Below are 17,210 nucleotides of genomic sequence, written 5' to 3'. Positions count from 1 at the left end.
GATGCCTTTGAACTCTAAAACGGGCATAGGGTTTACACCTCCCTCGATTTCAGCCTGAGCGTGTTTTGCCAAAAAGTGGTCACCGAAAGCGGCATTCCCTGTTTTGTTTTTAGCGTCTCGCAGGCGTTCAGTATATCTCAAACGAATAGGGCGCATGGACTCCCCGACATAGATTGAGTCCCTCCCATGCTTGTTCACGCAGTATACACTTGATTTCGTAAATCATGTTTGTTGTGTGCAAACCTCTTGAAACCCAGAACTGCACGAATAACATCTGTTGCCACCTGGGCGCTTAGGCTTCGAGATGGAAGGTTCCACCAGAAACTTTTTAAGCTTCTTGTCGTTTTTCCAAGCTGTGCGTTCTCGCAGTTTTGATCTTTTTAACAGTGTGTTTGGTTTTCCAAAGCAAATGTTCATCTATGTAAGAGAGATTTGAAAATTCGTCATTCGATAGGACGTGTTCCCGCCTCCTACCACACATACCCCACGCGCTCTAGACTTTTTTACTTATTCCAACATTTTACCTAAACATTGCGGAGAGTATCCATTGCCCAGCAGCAAACCCCATATTTTGCTTAACCTCCTCTTTCCTTTTCACTACTTGATGAGTTGTTTAGAGCCCTACGAAACGTGTTACGAATTATGCTGTGCTTAGTGGAAGCCGGATACGCAGGTCCACAGTGCGGAATGATACCAGAAATGGTGGGCTTGATAAAGAGCTCCGTTTCTAACGTTGTGCGGTTGTTTCTCCTTTCCACCGTCACTAGCGTATCAAAATATGGGAGCCTCTTTCCGCCGTCGCATGCTCCATCGTAAAAGCTAGATTTAGATGCTAGTTGTTCATGAACTCTAAAAACTCTTCAAGGGCACTGTCCGTGCGTCCATATCCCAACATAAGCAGAGATGTATCTAGCTAAGAAAGTTGGTTTTAATGGGCTGACAGTCAGAGCCTTCGTTTCAAATCGATCTAAAATTATTATCTCCAGAGGAGGAGCGCATGGGATCCCAATTGCTATTCTCAATTTTTGTCGGTTAAAGTCTCCGAACGAGAAAACATTAATGTGGGGACACGGTTCTAAAAGAGCGCAGCTATCCTCTTTTGATAGACCGGAAGCATCAATTTCATGTACGTGTTTGTCTAATTTAGCTTTCACGGCAGCGATAGCCTCATTAACTGGTATATTGCCATGCAAGTCGACATCTACACTGAAGAAAATGCTGCCTTCTGGTAATCATTCTGCCTACAAGTGGTTGGAAGCCTTTTTAAAAAGCCTCTGGCATCCCACAGATGAGTGGGAACAAACCTCAAGAGTTGGTTAAGTATTTTCTCTAAAAGACACGAAGTTTTCTCTGTAGGACCACCGCACACAGATAAGACAGGTCTGGGGGGGACCGCAGGTTTGCGATCTTTAGTTAGCCCAGAGAATACAGGCGGTCTGCTGTGTCTAGGTGTCAAGTCTTTGATGGTTTTGCTCGAAAATTTTCCGCTGACTGTTCTTTAGTGTTCTTTTTGTTTTAGCCTCTACCCGAGGGACTGGGTGCCTATTCAGTTTTTAATAGCCGTCGCTATCGTTAAGTAAAGCCTTAACTTTGTTAACATAAGTTAGCCTGTCTGAGATTACATGACCCTTGCACTCATCGCTCTGTTGAACTATGATATCATCATGTTTGCTAAGGTCCCTGATAGAGTTCCGCTGATCTGCAGTGACATTCAGTTTGCCTACTTTACGGTTGTTGAACGTGTGCTGTGGAGTGTGATTTGCTTTTAAAAAACCTAAAAATCGAGTAGGATCATCGACAGGCAATTTCGAATTCACTTCTGCTATTGTTTCTATAAAGGCATGTTGCCGAAATATCAACCCAACTATATCTCCATTATCCTGGTTTTTCTCCGAGGAATAAGGCTAATACTGCTGTCTCATCGACGCCTCGTTTTCATCTCAGATATCTTGTATTACATGCCCAAAGTGTTTAGCAACTAAACTACAATAGTTGAACGACAGTTAATTATCTGATGGATCTGATGGATGGATCTGGTGGACCATTATGGATCTAGTCTTAAAGATCCTGCTCTAACGTTGTTCTACTCTCTCCGTCTATTTTTCGCGATGCTTGCACTGTGCGCAGAATTCAGGTCAACCAGCAACGCATTTCTCTCAATTTCTCTACATTTCGACGCATGGGTTCATGAAAAGACTAGCGACCATGCCAGACGCCGGCGCGGTAAAGCATCGGACGATCACGAGCGGCCATGTCCCCTGTTTTGACGCCCCCCCCCCCCTCCGGCTTGCTTTGTCGACTTGGGGTCATCCCATGCGGCCGGCTCGCCGACGTAGTGTCAGTCAGTCTTGTCCGACCCGCCATCTGTTCTGAAGCCGCCCGGGGCGAGCAGCCCACGGCGTCTGACCACCTGAGCACTGCGGCTCAGCGTGGGAGGCATGGACGGGCGTGCACCGTGGGGCATATAAGCGTAGGAAGTGGGTCAAAGCCGGGAGAAACCCGCTTACTGACCTATTTTGGGGAGGTTTCGTCATTATGTACTGCTTAACACCCTCCTTCTTAAGTCAATTTGCGAAAACTACGCCCCCGGTTTCGTCAGAGCACAAACTCGGCCACTCCTGTGCTGCAGCTTGCCAAGCGCTTGCACACGCGTCGCCTGCCTACGGGTGCTGCCGAAAGGCCGGTCAGCGGCGCCGCTTCGAGACCACGCCCCTGCCAGCGCTGGCGGGAGTGCCCCGCCGTCAGCCCACCTGGCTCCGCCACTGCCTGTGAGCGTGCCCCACCGTCCTCCCGCCTGGCTCCGCCCCTGGTAGCGGGCGTCCCCCGCCGTCCACCCGCCTGGCTCCGCCCTGCCACCTGGCGTGTCCTCGCCGTCCGCCTGCCTGGCTCCGCCCCTGCTGGCGGGCGTCCCCCGCCGTCCGCCCGCCTGGCTCCGCTCCTGCCAGCAGCCGTGCCCCACCGACCGCCCGCCTGACTCCGCCCCTGCCGGTGCCCCTGGCTCAGTGGCGGCTGGTGGAAGGAGGTCTTGTCCGCCGTTGCAAAACTAGTGAAGGGTCGGCCGGCGGCCTTGGCGAAATGCCAGTCACGAATTCTTTATGCATGAAAATGGAGCTGCGTTCGCGGAAGGCAATGACCTGGTTGATGCGGTAAGGCTAGAGTTGGTGCGTTCAAGGAGGCAGAGTTAGAGTTAGTGCCGGTGTTAGAGTGCGAGTGAGGATTATCACAACGAGGCTTATGTTTCATTTGGGCGAGTTCAAAGTAGATTTATTCTTAGCTTCCGCACTCGTCCTCTCTGACCGGCAAATGCCAACTCATCAAGCGGTCACTGATGCAGGAAATCGACTTTGTCAACATCAACAGCTGCATTAGTCTGCTATCTCATCATAGCAGCTGTAGGCGCGGCGATTATCGCACTTTGGGGATGTGGTGTGAGTGTATCGAGCCTACTCGACATGTAGACAAATTGGCACAAGGCTTGCGACAGTGCAAAGAAAGAAAAGGACCAGTGATTCCAAGCCCCCCCCCCCCCAAACAGGACCAGCCCCGCGCCACCGGCACCAGCATGACGGTATGGTAGACAAAAGTCGGTAAGGCGAGCCAGTAACACGGCGCGGTGGCAGAGTACTGCTAACTACTGCGACCTTGGCCGCGGCCGCAGCCGCAGCCGCAGCCACAGCCGTATGCGGAAAAGACCCAATTCATCGCCGACCCTGCAAGCCCGCCCGAGGGTTCACGTTCAAACTGTGCTAATTGGCCAGTCACTGGCCCTTGCCGCCTCAGGACGGTGCCGCTTCCGCCCCCCCCCCGTCCCCCCCCCAGCGGCTACAGACAAGCGTTGCGTTGCGCGCTGGGACTGCCGGTGCCGCGGGCTCCTCCACTAACCTGGAGCTCCATAAACCGGCCGCGGCGGCTCGCGCTAGCCAATCACCGTCCTGCTGGTGCTGCATGTGACGTCACAAGGCCTCCGCTGCCCGGAGGGTGAATGCTGGTGTCACAGGGGTCGGCGTACAGGTATAAGAGGGCGGGACAGGCCACTGAACACAAACGCCTGCATCTCGTGGGAGAATACGCCTTGCGCAGCTCAGGTGAGGCAGGACCATCCGGAGAGTCTTTTCCGAGTTCTATCAGTTCTATCCGAGACGTCCTATTCAATGAAACTACGGAGACATCCGTGCTGATCGCCGGGACACGGCATGGTGTCCTGATGACGTCATAGAATTGATGAAAGCCGGTGTAATTTGTGATGAGTCTTTTACATCCCTGGGATTTCCAGCAACGGAAGAAGTTAGGGAGGCAGACAGACGCCCTTTAACACCCCATCCCAAACCCATTTCACCCTTGGTTCCACTTCCAACCGCCTGCTAAGATGATCCGTAGCTTCTTAATCCCTTAAAAGTCCGCTGGCGCTCTTGTGACCCCCTGGGGCTCTCTCTACGCTTATCCGCCTGGCATTCTGTTCCTCTCCGAACCAAAATGAGCTACACTCCGCTGAGCTCATCATAACCTCGCAACATACCTACGTGGTCTCGCACCAGCAAACTAAGCTTCGCACTGCTGTCACTTTCATGGCACGGTCAACACCGGGTCAACACCCGTTCCAATCCGTATTCGAGGAGCGAATACAACCGACAGTCCTTATCCCCTTGTCTCCCGCGTGGTGTCGCGTCCACTCCAGCCGAGACGAAACGCGGTCTGTTGACAGTCTGCTACAACATATCGCACCCCACTCCTTTCTGCAGCCGAGATGAACCGTACGCTGCTGGCTCTGGTGGCGGCCGTGGCCGCAGCTCAGCTGACCGAGGCCCTGGTCCTCCTGGGCGCGGGCACCGCCGGCGCGCTCACCCTCGGCGCCGGCACAGCCGCCTCGGTAGCGGGGCCGCTGGCGGTGGCCGGTCTGGCGGCCGTCGCCATCGGCGGTGCCGGGCTGCTGGCGGGCGCCGCCGCCAGGCGCCGCCGCGGGGGGTTCGGCGGCAGACGCCGCGGCGGACGCCGCGGCGGACGCCGGGGGCGTGACGTCGCCGAGCAGCAGGACCAGGTACGGAGAGGGACGGGGGGGGGGGGGAGGGAGAAGGGGACGGAGAGGGGGAGGGGCTCGAGGAGCAACGCCTCAGCGCAGAACAGCCGCGGAGTTTGGCTCTGGGCATAAGTGTCGCGCTCAAGACGGTGTGTGTAAGTGACGGGATGTCTGGCGAGTCCCAGTGCGCGTCCGTGTTTATTTTTAAGAGGCGTTTTGTGGCAGTGGCAACCGCCTGCTGTAGAGCAAATCGACAGCGTCTGTATTAGGATACACCGTGTCCAAAAGCGTGCACTAAGTGTTGAAATGACAGCGGCTCACTAAGCAACGCTTGGCACCAAGTAACAAGCAGTGATCGGCTGGTGGTGTGTTCTTCAACCATGTAGGCAAATCTCGCAACAGGTTGGCTACCTGTTTGCAACCTCATCAGACGGCACGTCACACGTGACTTTGTGCTCCTGTGCTCACACCTGCGCCCGTCGCCGGTGTGACTTTGTGCTCCTGTGCTCACACCTGCGCCCGTCGCCGGCGTGACTGTGTTCCTGTGCTCACACCTGCACCCGTCACCGCCCCGTTCGCCTCCGCCTCCGCAGGTGCTCATTGACCGTGAGAGCGGTATCTGGGACGCGGTCAGCGCCACGGACGAGCAGAGCTGCGTGCTCAAGTTCGTCTGCCTGGTGGAGGCCGAGCAGGACGCTTCGCTCCTCACCCGGGAGGAACAGCTCATCGTCGATATCTTTGGGTGAGCGCGCAGCGACGGAGAGGTCTGCGGTTCGACTCCCGCCGCACGGAACTTTCAATAGCTTTGGTTTGCGCGGGCTGGCAGTGCTTTGAAAGTACGTTAAAAGGAAATAGGAGCACCATGTTAGTAAACGGAAGATCATCCAAAAGCGGTACTTCGCCAGTGTTGCAATGATCAGTAGTGCAGCCATGTTGACCCCGTCACGTACAAAATATGTCCGACACCGTATCTCGTTTGTTCCAGCACCGACCCCGCGGAGCTGGATTTCGACACGATGAAGGAGAGCCGGGCGCCCTTCGAGTACGCCGCCTTCATGGGCAACAAGTTCGGCAACGACTCCTGCGGCAAGCTCTTCCACTCGTGTCCTCTCTCGCGGCCTCAGATGTCATCCTTCCTGGAGAACCTCAAGCTGCTCTGATGTGTGCATATCGTGAGAAACTATTGATGCTGTTCTGTTCATGCTACGTGCAAATTATCCGTTCAAATAATGTCTCAATAAAGAGGGAAAGGTGACCGGTTCTGTGTAGCAAAGAGGGAAAGGTGATCGGCTCTGTGTAGCAAAGAGGGAAAGGTGATCGGCTCTGTGTAGCAAAGAGGGAAAGGTGACCGGCTCTGTGTAGCAAAGGGGGAAAGGTGACCGGCTCTGTGTAGCATGCATGTGAGCAGGGGTGGTTGTTGCCGACTTGGTGCATAAGGTCGACGGCAAAAATGTCTATTTTCACATAACGTTTGGCACCAAAAGATGCCTTCGACCAAAAACAACATGAAACACAGGTCACGGCAACGAAAAATGATTACAGCGCGCATTCAATAATCTTACATAGGGCTTTAATGGTAATGCATTTCATCTCACAACACCAGTAAGCCTTTCCGTAAAGACCCTTTCCCGTACCCCACGGCATCATGGTTTGTTTCCTAGGCTCCATCCCAACTCGGCGACAAAAATATCCTAAGACTTGCGGTGTTGCAAGTCTTAAAGTCAAACTGTCAAACTAAAGTCAAGTCAAACTGCACGCATCTGTTGATGCGTGCAGTTTGAGAAGAAACGGCCCGTGGTGGATGTGAACGTGATGAGGCCGAAGGGCAAAATCCTAAAAGGATTTTGGTGAAATACAAATTTTATTTTCACAATCTTCCTTCTCATTGGTGGTTGAAAACTTCTCGCAGTTTCAGATCTACTTTGGTGCATGAGTTACGCGACATCTCTGAAACCCCAGCAGAACGCGAACCCCTCAGTTTTCCGCCGCAAGCTCTGCGCGAAAACTCCCAACCCGATGGCAGAGGCGAGGTGCGAGCGGCGAGATACTCCGCCCCCTGGTAGAATAAGACAGACCATCGCGTCCCCCCCCCCTCTCTCTAAACGAAATTCTCTCTGATCAAAAGGCCTGTGTGCAAATGCCTTCAGCCTTGCACAGCGCTTTGTTTACGAGATGGCGCCATTTGCTGTTAAAAACCGCATGGAACTGCGCTGAGTGATCGCATAGAATACCATATATATATATATATATATATATATATATATATATATATATATATATATATATATATATATATATGTAATTATGTAATAATAATGCCATCTATAAAGTGTGCGGACGAGATCCTACCGCTCGAGGTGAGACGTGCTCGCTGTTCAAGTCAGACTCGCTGTGCCCGCGGCCTTCCCGGTATTCGCGAACCTTTTGACAACTCTGACGAATGTGCTTCCTGCTTGCCGTCTCCGCAGCAAGTAAGCTCAGATCTATTTATCTAACCACCACCGCGAGTCAATACGGGCTCGCCTCCTTAAAACCCCGCGAATGTGCCTTGTCCACGACAGTCGACTGCTGACTGGTCAAGAGGATCAGACTAGCTAGGCAGGTCTGTGTCGTGACATTCCACGCATGTAAAAGGGCGCCGGACAAAAGTGTGCGTTCAGTGAGAGTTTGGAGGCAAGGTGGTGGGGTTCAGAGCTTTTGTAACGACCAAGGTTGGTAAGGACTCCGGCCCCCTTGGCCATCCCCGTAAAATGCTCCATCAAATTTGCCTTTTAAATATGACGGAGTTCAGTCCGGGTAACGACAAGCCATGCTCTTCAAAACACATATCTGTATTTCCTCCGACGCAATAACAAACCAACCCTCGCTGATTTCATCACCCACACATCAGAAACACAGCACGACCGTCGCGCTGCAGTATCAGAACTGGGAACTCCAGCTTCCCATCACTGCCTACAGGTGGCAGTTTGCTAGCTGAAGCCCGGCGCGTGCAGCTCCGGGGAGCCGAACAGCAGCTTGCGCTGCGGCGGCGCGGACACCTGCCGAAACAGCACGTTATAAGAGTAATGCCAGCAGCGAGTGTAGAGCACCACTAATAGAAGAGATTGCGGGATACAGCAGATTCAGCACAAACCTACTGCCGCGTAAGGGACGGGAACATCGCTGCCAACGCAGCGCAAGAAGACAACTATCTTCCGGACTAACGTAATCCGGCACATAATCCAGCCAATCCGTACACAAGACAAGCGCATCTCTGACCTAACGATGCTGCAGGCCATATGACCTTGGTAAGCATCTTCCCAGGCTTATCGAGATCGCAGCTGACGTCCACATACATACATACATACATACATACATACATACATACACACATATATATATATATATATATATATATATATATATATATATATATAGACAGATAGATAGATAGATAGATAGATAGATAGACAGATAGATAGATAGATAGATAGACAGATAGATAGATAGGCGAGCTATATACTACAGTTCACTTATCTATGCATCTATATATCTACCTATCCATAACGTTACACCACACGTCCTGACCTCAGCCTGCTTGACCTGATTTCACACCACTTCACCAGGCCTTCTCCGCCTGCCTGACCTCCGAGCCCCCGGTCTGCTGCTGGTCTGAATAACCCGGCCTCTGAGTCCGACCCAGCGCCGACCACCCACCTTGGTGGTCTTCTGGAGCAGCTTGAAGAGGCCGGTACCCAGCGAGGTGGGCATGCCCATGATGATGCACTCAGACACGCCCGTGATGACGTCCTTCTGGCCGTAGTAGGCCGCGTCGAACAGGTGGTCAGACGTCTTCTCAAACTGCCGACACCGACGGAAGGGGGGGGGGGGCACCAGTCATCAATAGACGCATTTTCATGCATTGCATTTTCTCGAAGGGGAACATGTCCATGCACTTCCTCGAAGGGGAGGGGAGGGGCAGGCGGAGGTCACAGCCGGTCCGGCGACCTCACCTTCGTGGGGAATCCTCACTGAGGGTATCGGAGAGGTCTGAGAGCTCTGCACATGGGAGGAGCCGGCGAGACTCACGCGCGCACGACTCGGAGGCTCGTGAGGTCCACATACAAGGCGGCGCGCCGGGCGTCTGTTGTGGAAGATCACCGGCGCCTTTCATCCGTCTTTCGACACCAGTGGGGCGAGCGACGCGTCTCAGAGAGGCTTCCTTTATTCCCGCCAAAACACAGATTGCCTCTGATAATCCCCCCCCCCCTCCCCGCCCCCGCCCGCCGAGAGGGGTATACCGCACCTCAGATAGCCTTTTTGCCTCTGGGCGGCAGGGTAAGTGCTGTCTTAACTAATCGCTCTTCGGCTTTCTTGCCTTTAGACGGTGAAATGCCATCTCCCATCCCCTGCATAAAATCAGCACCTCCAGCACCACCTTTCCCAGTCTGCTACACCCCAACTCCAGCGATACCTTCATCCAAGCATTTACACAGACATTCACCACCCAATTAGCCTTCAGCGCCGAGGCCGCTGCCCCCGGTCACTCACCGACCGGCCAGCATGAGCACGCTCTCCTTCATCCTTGGCGAGGCCGTAAGCGGGTGATGCCAACACCTCCCCGCGGGAGCACATCAGATCGGCCCAGCAGCATCACGTGCCGCCGGTCGATGGACATGCCGTGCGACCTCCATCGGGTACTGATGATCTCCGTGGATGATGGTCGAACCTGGCCGCACGGCGTCAGGCCGTGCGTCGGCGGGCCCGGGCTGCCAGGCGGGGCGCGCGGGCCGCCCTCGTCTCCCGAATGGTGCGGTCCGGCGCCGGTGGGGGGTAGCGCCACCCATGCCGGCAAGCGAGGCGCGGCCTCGCTCCCGACCGTGCGGCGCCGGTGGGGGTAGCTCCCCCGCCGGCGAGGCCCCTCGCTCCCGACGGTGCGGTCCGGGTGTCGGTGGGGTAAGCTCCCCATGCGGGAGCGAGCTCGGCCCTCGCCTCGACATGGGTGTGGTCCAGGCGCCGGTGGGTAAGCTACACACCCATGGCCGGGAGCGAGGCGCGGCCCTCGCCCTCGACATGGGTGTGGTCCAGGCGCCCGGTGGGGTAAGCTCCACCCATGCCGGGAGCGAGGTGCGGGCCCTCGCCCTCGGCCTTGGGTGGGGTCCAGGCGCGGTGGGGTAAGCTCCACCCATGCCGGGAGCGAGGCGCGGCCCTCGCTCCCGACATGAGTGGGGTCCGGGCCGTGGGGTAAGCTCCACCCATGCCGGGAGCGAGGCGCGCCTCGCCCTCGGCATGGGTTGGGGTCCGGGTCGGTGGGGGGTAAGCTCCACCCATGCCGGGAGCGAGGCGGGCCCTCGCCCTCGACATGGGGTGTGGCCAGGCGCCGGTGTGTAAGCTCCCCATGCCGGGAGCGAGGCTCGGGCCCTCGCTCCGACATGGGTGGGGTCCCGGGTGTCGGTGGGGGTAAGCTCCACCCATGCCGGGAGCGAGGCGCGGCCCTCGCTCCCGACATGGGTGGGGTCCGGGTGTCGGTGGGGGTAAGCTCCACCCATGCCGGGAGCGAGGCGCGGGCCCTCGCTCCCGACATGGGTGGGGTCCGGGTGTCGGTGGGGGGTAAGCTCCACCCATGTCGGGAGCGAGGCGCGGCCCTCGCTCCCGACATGGGTGGGGTCCGGGTGTCGGTGGGGGGTAAGCTTCCACCCATGCCGGGAGCGAGGCGCGGCCCTCGCTCCCGACATGGGTGCGGTCCGGGCGCCGGTGGGGGGTAAGCTCCACCCATGCCGGGAGCGAGGCGCGGCCCTCGCTCCCGACCATGGGTGCGGTCCGGGCGCCGGTGGGGGGTAAGCTCCACCCATGTCGGGAGCGAGGCGCGGCCCTCGCTCCCGACATGGGTGGGGTCCGGGTGTCGGTGGGGGGTAAGCTCCACCATGTCGGGAGCGAGGCGCGGCCCTCGCTCCCGACATGGGTGGGGTCCGGGTGTCGGTGGGGGTAAGCTCCACCCATGTCGGGCGAGGCGCGGCCCTCCTCCCGACCATGGGTGGGGTCCGGGTGTCGGTGGGGGGTAAGCTCCACCCATGCCGGGAGCGGGCGCGGCCCTCGCTCCCGACATGGGTGGGGTCCGGGTGTCGGTGGGGGTAAGCTCCACCCATGCCGGGCGCGAGGCGCGGCCCTCGCTCCCGACATGGGTGTGATCCGGGCGCCGGTGGGGTAAGCTCCACCCATGCCGGGAGCGAGGCGCGGCCCTCGCTCCCGACATGGGTGGGGTCCGGGTGTCGGTGGGGGGTAACTCACCCATGTCGGGAGCGAGGCGCGGCCCTCGCTCCCGACTGGTGGGCGGTCAGGCGGTCGATCACGCTAACGCCAAGCTAGAGGGAGCGCGCTTAACGCGCGGTGGACTGTGTGCGAATGGTCGCTGCACTGTCGCCATGGATGTAATGTAACTGTGGGATGTAAATGCTACTGTGCGTTCGCAACATGTGGATGTGAATACGCCATGTTGCCGTGCTGTGCGCGTCAGGCCGATAATGGGCGATGGGACCTGTCGGTGCAGCAGACAACACCACGCGCTGCGGCGTAGACGATGTACGCAATTCAGCGTCAGCTGACCAGCACCGTGCCTGACAAATGGCGGGAGAAACCACACAGCGTGTGTGTGGCCATCTAGTGGCTTGCTCAAGATCGTTGTCAGGGGATGGTTGGTTGGTTGGTTGAGTACTTGGGCTTTAGGGCGCATCGGTTGTCAAGGCATGCGTTCGTAAACTTGCACGTGCACTCGTTGCTCTAGGCAAGCTATCACAATGGAGGTTCGCACAACTCATCGCATCGGCGAGTTCAAGACATCTGTCCACCAGTTTTCTTAACGCGAGCACCGTGCGAACTCATTGCGTCTGTAAAACCACACAATTGTGGCATGGGCTCAACCCAACACGAGCCTGCACATCTCCCCAACTGTCCTCCGCCGGCCGTCCTCGTCTGTCCTCAGCCGTCCTCACCTATCCCTAACTATCCTCTGCTGGCTGTCCTTGTCTATCCCCAACTGTCCTCACATATCCCAATTGGCCTCTGTTGGCTGGCATCCACTATCCCCAACTGCCCTCCGCGGGCGTCCCCCCCCCCCTGCCCCCGGCCGCCGGTGGTGTCCCCATCCGTCCTCTCCAGCCCTCGGGCGGCGTCCTCACCTGGCGGCCTCGATGCCGAGCGTGCTGTACACCTCGTGGGTGTTGTTGGAGGTGCTGGCCGTGCCCCGCACGCCGTACGTCGCCATCACCTCGCGCAGGTTGTTGCCCTCCACGAACAGCTTGTAGCGCGGCGAGCCCTTCGAGTCGTCGATGGCGATCACGGCGCGCGCTACCGACGGCAGTCCCTGGCGCGCGCGCGCGCAGAGTCACAGAGTTAGCACACAGAGCGCACAGTCACAGCGTCAGCACACAGGAAGAGCCCCACAGAGGGACTACGGAGGGCAGGAAGAGCCCCACCGAGGACCACAGAGGGCAGGGAGAGCCCCACCCAGAGGCTGCAAAGGGCAGAGAGAGAGAGCCCCATCGAGGGACCATATGACAGAGGTCCCCCCCCCCCGCCCCGCCGAGCGATGCCATGGTCAACAACGCACGGGACCGCCAGTGTCACAGCGTCCAAAACTGCCACCACGAGGAAAACGGCAGGCGTTCTCACAGCCCGCCGCAGCGAACGCGCGTTTTTCCCACCACGCGCGCGTCCAGCTCCACCAGAACCCGCGCACCTGGGCCGCGCGCCACAAACGCCGCCGCGACCGGCGCTCGATCCCGCCGCGGACCGCGGCTCACCTTGATGACGACGAACGGCAGGTGCTCCTTCAGGCTCTGGATCTGGTAGTAGAGGGAGGAGCTCTTGCCGGCGCCGGCGCGCACCGTCAGGATGGTGTCGCTCTCCACCGTCACCGAGGCCGGCTTGGTCGGCAGCCGTGCCGTGCAGATGCTGCAGCGGCAGCAGCAGCGTCAGTCGCCCTCCTCCACGCTCCCCTCCTCCTCACTCCTTAACACCACTTCCGGCACGCCTGGAGCTCCAGCAGCGACAGCCGCCCTCCTCCACACTCCCCTCCTCCTCACTCCATAACACCGCGTTCCGGCACGCCTGGAGCTCCAGCAGCGACAGCCGCCCTCCTCCACACTCCCCTCCTCCTCACTCCTCAACACCGCCCTCCGGCACGCCTGGAGCCTCAGCAGCGTCTGCCGCCCTCCTCCACACTCCCCTCCTCCTCACTCCTTAACACCGCCTTCCGGCACGCCTGGAGCTCCAGCAGCATCAGCCGCCCTCCTCCACACTCCCCTCCTCCTCACTCCTTAACACCGCCCTCCTGCACGCCTGGAGCTCCAGCAGCATCAGCCGCCCTCCTCCACACTCCCCTCCTCCTCACTCCTTAACACCGCCTTCCGGCACGCCTGGAGCTCCAGCAGCGTCAGCCGCCCTCCTCCACACTCCCCTCCTACTCACTCCTTAACACCGCCCTCCGGCACGCCTGGAGCTCCAGCAGCGTCAGCCGCCCTCCTCCACACTCCCCTCCTCCTCACTCCTTAACACCGCCCTCCGGCACGCCTGGAGCTCCAGCAGCATCAGCCGCCCTCCTCCACACTCCCCCACCCCTCCTCACGCCTTAACACCGCCCTCCGGCACGCCTGGAGCTCCAGCAGCGTCCGCCGCCCGGCACGGCGCCCACCAGCGGACCGACAGCCATCACCCGCGCGTGGACACCCCCCTCCGGCGCGCCTCGGCCTCAAGGCGTGGCAGCCGCCCGCCCGGGCAGCGCCCGGTACTTTTCGTACTGCTGCACTGTACCGCGGACGTGCCGAAGACCCGCCACCCGCTGCCAGGACCCGAAGACCACAATGGTCTCTTCATTCGGGTACAAAATCACCCGAAATACCGTACGCGTGAGGAAAATGCATCTCGGACCCCGAGCCCGATTGGATACGCCAAATATACCAACCAATTTGCCCTAGGTCCCAAAGATTAATGCGGCGGTGCATTAAGTACCATAGTCATAACATAAGAGACCTGAGCTAAAAAAATGACAGGCCAGAGCTTGGTGGCCATGGCTACCTGTAGTCAATGGACTCCGCTTTCTTGATCCCTGTGGCAGATGGAATCTAGGAATCTATGCCTATGACAACACGTGACAGATAGATAATGCATCAGCCCTTGGCGGATGGAGCTAATATTCATGTTTACCTGCGGCGGATGCACTCCGTATCCGTGGTTACATGTCGCGAATTTACTTCCTCTCCATGGTTTCCTGTGATGGACATACTCTATCCACTAGTACTTTATCTATGTAATCTATATCTATGGTTACCTCTGGCGTATGTACTATGAAGCCATGGTTACTGAAAACCAACGTAATTCATCTTCATGGATGCCTACAGTTTTATGGAGGCTTAGGAGATCCAGGAGATCTTGTATTCATGGTTACATGCCGCAGACAGACCCGGTTTCCATGGTAACCTCCTGTGGCGGGTAGACTCCATATCCGTGGTAATCAGCATCAGACAAGCCAGGTCTCCGTGTTTACTGCGGTGGACGGCCTTGCGGTGGCCATGGTTACCTGTAGCGGATGGAGTCGGCATCCACCTCCAGTTTCAGCAGCCTGATCCGCTCCATATCCAGCTTGATGAGCAGGAACGTGTCGTCCGGCAGGTACACCTCCTCCAGGTACTCCGACACCTGTCACACGAGTACTCGAGTTCGGGCATCACACCCTTGTCACACCGGGTATGACGTATGCCACGTATGGAAGCATGGGAAGGTAATATGTAAGACACAAAGCAAAGGAAAATCGATAAATGCACACACGAAAGAGCGCTTGAAGTATAAATAATAACATCGCGAATGAGATAATATTTACGCTGAGCAAAGCAATGCCTATTAGTAACTTACCTTTACAGCACTAACAATGGCACATTTTATCGAACGATTACCTACACACAACAGTGCCCTGAAACATCAGAGTCATCCTTACCACAAAGGTTTGAGCGCAACATGAGCTTAAAGGGCGCCGCAGCTGCGCCGGCAGCGCCGCAGCGCCGCCAGCCGCGCCGTACCTGTCCCAGCAGGGTCTTCTCGATGCGTCCTTTCACGCGGCGCGCGAACTCGGGGTCGGTGTCGTTGACCAGCTGCGCCGTCACGATCGGGGTGCTGATGTTGCGGGAGGCGTTGATGATCTCCTTGATCCTGCGACATGAGACCAACGGTGATAATGATGATGATGAGCTCGATGTGACGAATTTGAGGTGATGAATTTGGTTTGATGAGTTCGAGTTAATGAGTTCCATTTGGTGAGTTCAAGTTGATGAGTTTGAGTTGATGAGTTTGAATTGATGAGTTCGAGTTGATGAGTTCCATTTGGTGAGTTCACGTTGATGAGTTTGAGCTGATGAATTCGAGTTGCTGATGGGGAGAGTTGATAGAGATGATGAGGCGCTGAGATTAAGATCGCACCGAACTCGCTGATTCTTTTGCGCCCACTACAGTTAGGGGTGTGACGTTTTTTAACTAAAAGGGAGAGAAAACTGCTGTAAACTTAACTTCTACAAGAAATGAAAACACGGCGATCCAGTGATCAATATGACTGGCAAGGGTAGAGGTTTGGAAGGGGGGTAACCGCCTTCCACTGCCAAATCTGGAAAAAATAACGCTAACCATATGACGTTGGACGGACAGAAACGGCCTATGCAGAAAACACACACACACGTTTAACACAGAACTTTCAATCTCTCCGCGCTGCGCCAGTTCTGCTGTCAGAGTCAGACACAACTGCACTGATCGATCATGAGAAGCCTCCCAGCTGAACCAATCACGTTTTGATCGAACCGAACCAATTTAGACCTTTCCCTAGGGCTATGAAACATCCAGCGAATGTATGGATTAGGCACCTGCATCCGACAACCAGTCATGTTTACTCACTGAAAATTTAGCCTCCGAACGCTCTAATCTTTTTCTCGATACACGGCATGGATCTGCAGTTTTTATCGTGCGCTTTTTTACAAAGTGTATTGCATAATATATGACACACCCATACATATAACATTTACAAAACATCTAACATATATCAACATTCATCCACGCACTTCACCCTCCTGAACGTGCCCACGTGCATTACACTGGAGCTACGAGACTCTTCACACTAAGACTTCAATTCGAGCCGCAGCAATTCACGCCGAGCTTGCCCACCACGAGGAGCCAGACTTGTAGACAAGTCACCACGGTCACGCGAGTCACTCCGACCAAAGACCTCCGCCACAGGTGGTCGGGCTGTCAGCCGGCGCGTGAGGCGGAAGTAAGCAGGGAGGAGACAATAACGGCGGTGCCGGCTCTGCAGACGTCGTCGGCGCTCGGAGCTCGGAGCGCGCGCGCCCGCGCTGTTTGTCGTCGAGCTATTCACACTGCTGCAGACGTATCCCTTAAAACGCTGCTTGCGACGTGGTGGAAGCCTTGCACGGCCACAATCCAGCCGCGTCCTCGTCCTGGTGTGGCCTGGCGTCCGACCTGACCTGACCTGACCTGACCCGGGAGACCTGACTCGCGGAGCTGGTCAGGTGACCGAAGCACATCCGTCAGGTGGTCAGTCACCGTCGACGGGCAGCTGGAGAGAGCAGAACCAGGAGCGGCACCAATTACAGAGCCTCGAGAACGGCGAAACATCAGGAACAAGTCGCCAGGCGGAGCTCATCAGGCGCAGCTGGTCACCAAGCAGCACGGCACCGTCACCTGCCGTTCTCTATCACCGCCGAGAGGCCCGCCACAGCCGAGCCCTGCAATCGTCGGCGTCGGCCCCTCTCAAGCCCCGGCGGTCTGCCAGCCGGTCTGACCCACTGACCCCGTGCGTGGCCCGCTGACCTGACCCGCTAAACTGATCTCGCGTCCGATCCGCTGACCTAACCCCGCGCGTCTAACCCGCTGACCCCACTAGCTGACCTGACCCGGCGTCTGGCCCGCGACCCAACCGGCTGACCGGCTGACCTGCCCCCGTGTCTGACCCGCTGACCTCACTAGCTGACCAGCCCCCGTGTCTGACCCGCTGACCTCACCAGCTGACCTGCCCCCGTGTCTGACCCGCTGACCTCACTAGCTGACCAGCCCCGTGTCTGACCCGCTGACCTCACCAGCTGACCTGACCCCGTGTCTGACCCGCTGACCTCACCAGCTGACCTGACCCGGCGTCTGACCCGCTGACCTCACTAGCTGACCT

At 57.2% G+C, this 17,210-nt stretch overlaps 1 protein-coding gene and 1 long non-coding RNA gene across 2 annotated transcripts in view; both read right to left on the bottom strand.

Moving 5' to 3' along the window:
* The window catches only part of Polr3A (RNA polymerase III subunit A), a 72,991-nt gene that overhangs the window by 25,091 nt on the left and 30,690 nt on the right, over positions 1-17,210 (bottom strand). The window contains 4 exon segments of the mRNA XM_037228203.1: positions 12,169-12,353; positions 12,793-12,943; positions 14,568-14,686; positions 15,064-15,193. Coding sequence (XP_037084098.1) covers positions 12,169-12,353; positions 12,793-12,943; positions 14,568-14,686; positions 15,064-15,193 — 585 coding nt within the window.
* LOC119104494 (uncharacterized) lies at positions 7,828-8,859 on the bottom strand. Its single transcript, XR_005094948.1, has 2 exons — positions 8,711-8,859; positions 7,828-8,052 (listed from the first exon to the last, which is right to left on the bottom strand). It is a non-coding gene; the product is annotated as an uncharacterized LOC119104494 (long non-coding RNA).

Source organism: Pollicipes pollicipes, unplaced genomic scaffold (genome assembly GCF_011947565.3).
Source record: "Pollicipes pollicipes isolate AB1234 unplaced genomic scaffold, Ppol_2.1 Scaffold_6052;HRSCAF=7182_pilon_pilon_pilon, whole genome shotgun sequence".
Classification (NCBI taxonomy): domain Eukaryota; kingdom Metazoa; phylum Arthropoda; class Thecostraca; order Pollicipedomorpha; family Pollicipedidae; genus Pollicipes; species Pollicipes pollicipes.
The sequence above is the reverse complement of the archived record's forward strand: the minus strand, read 5'-3'. Positions and strand labels throughout refer to the sequence as shown.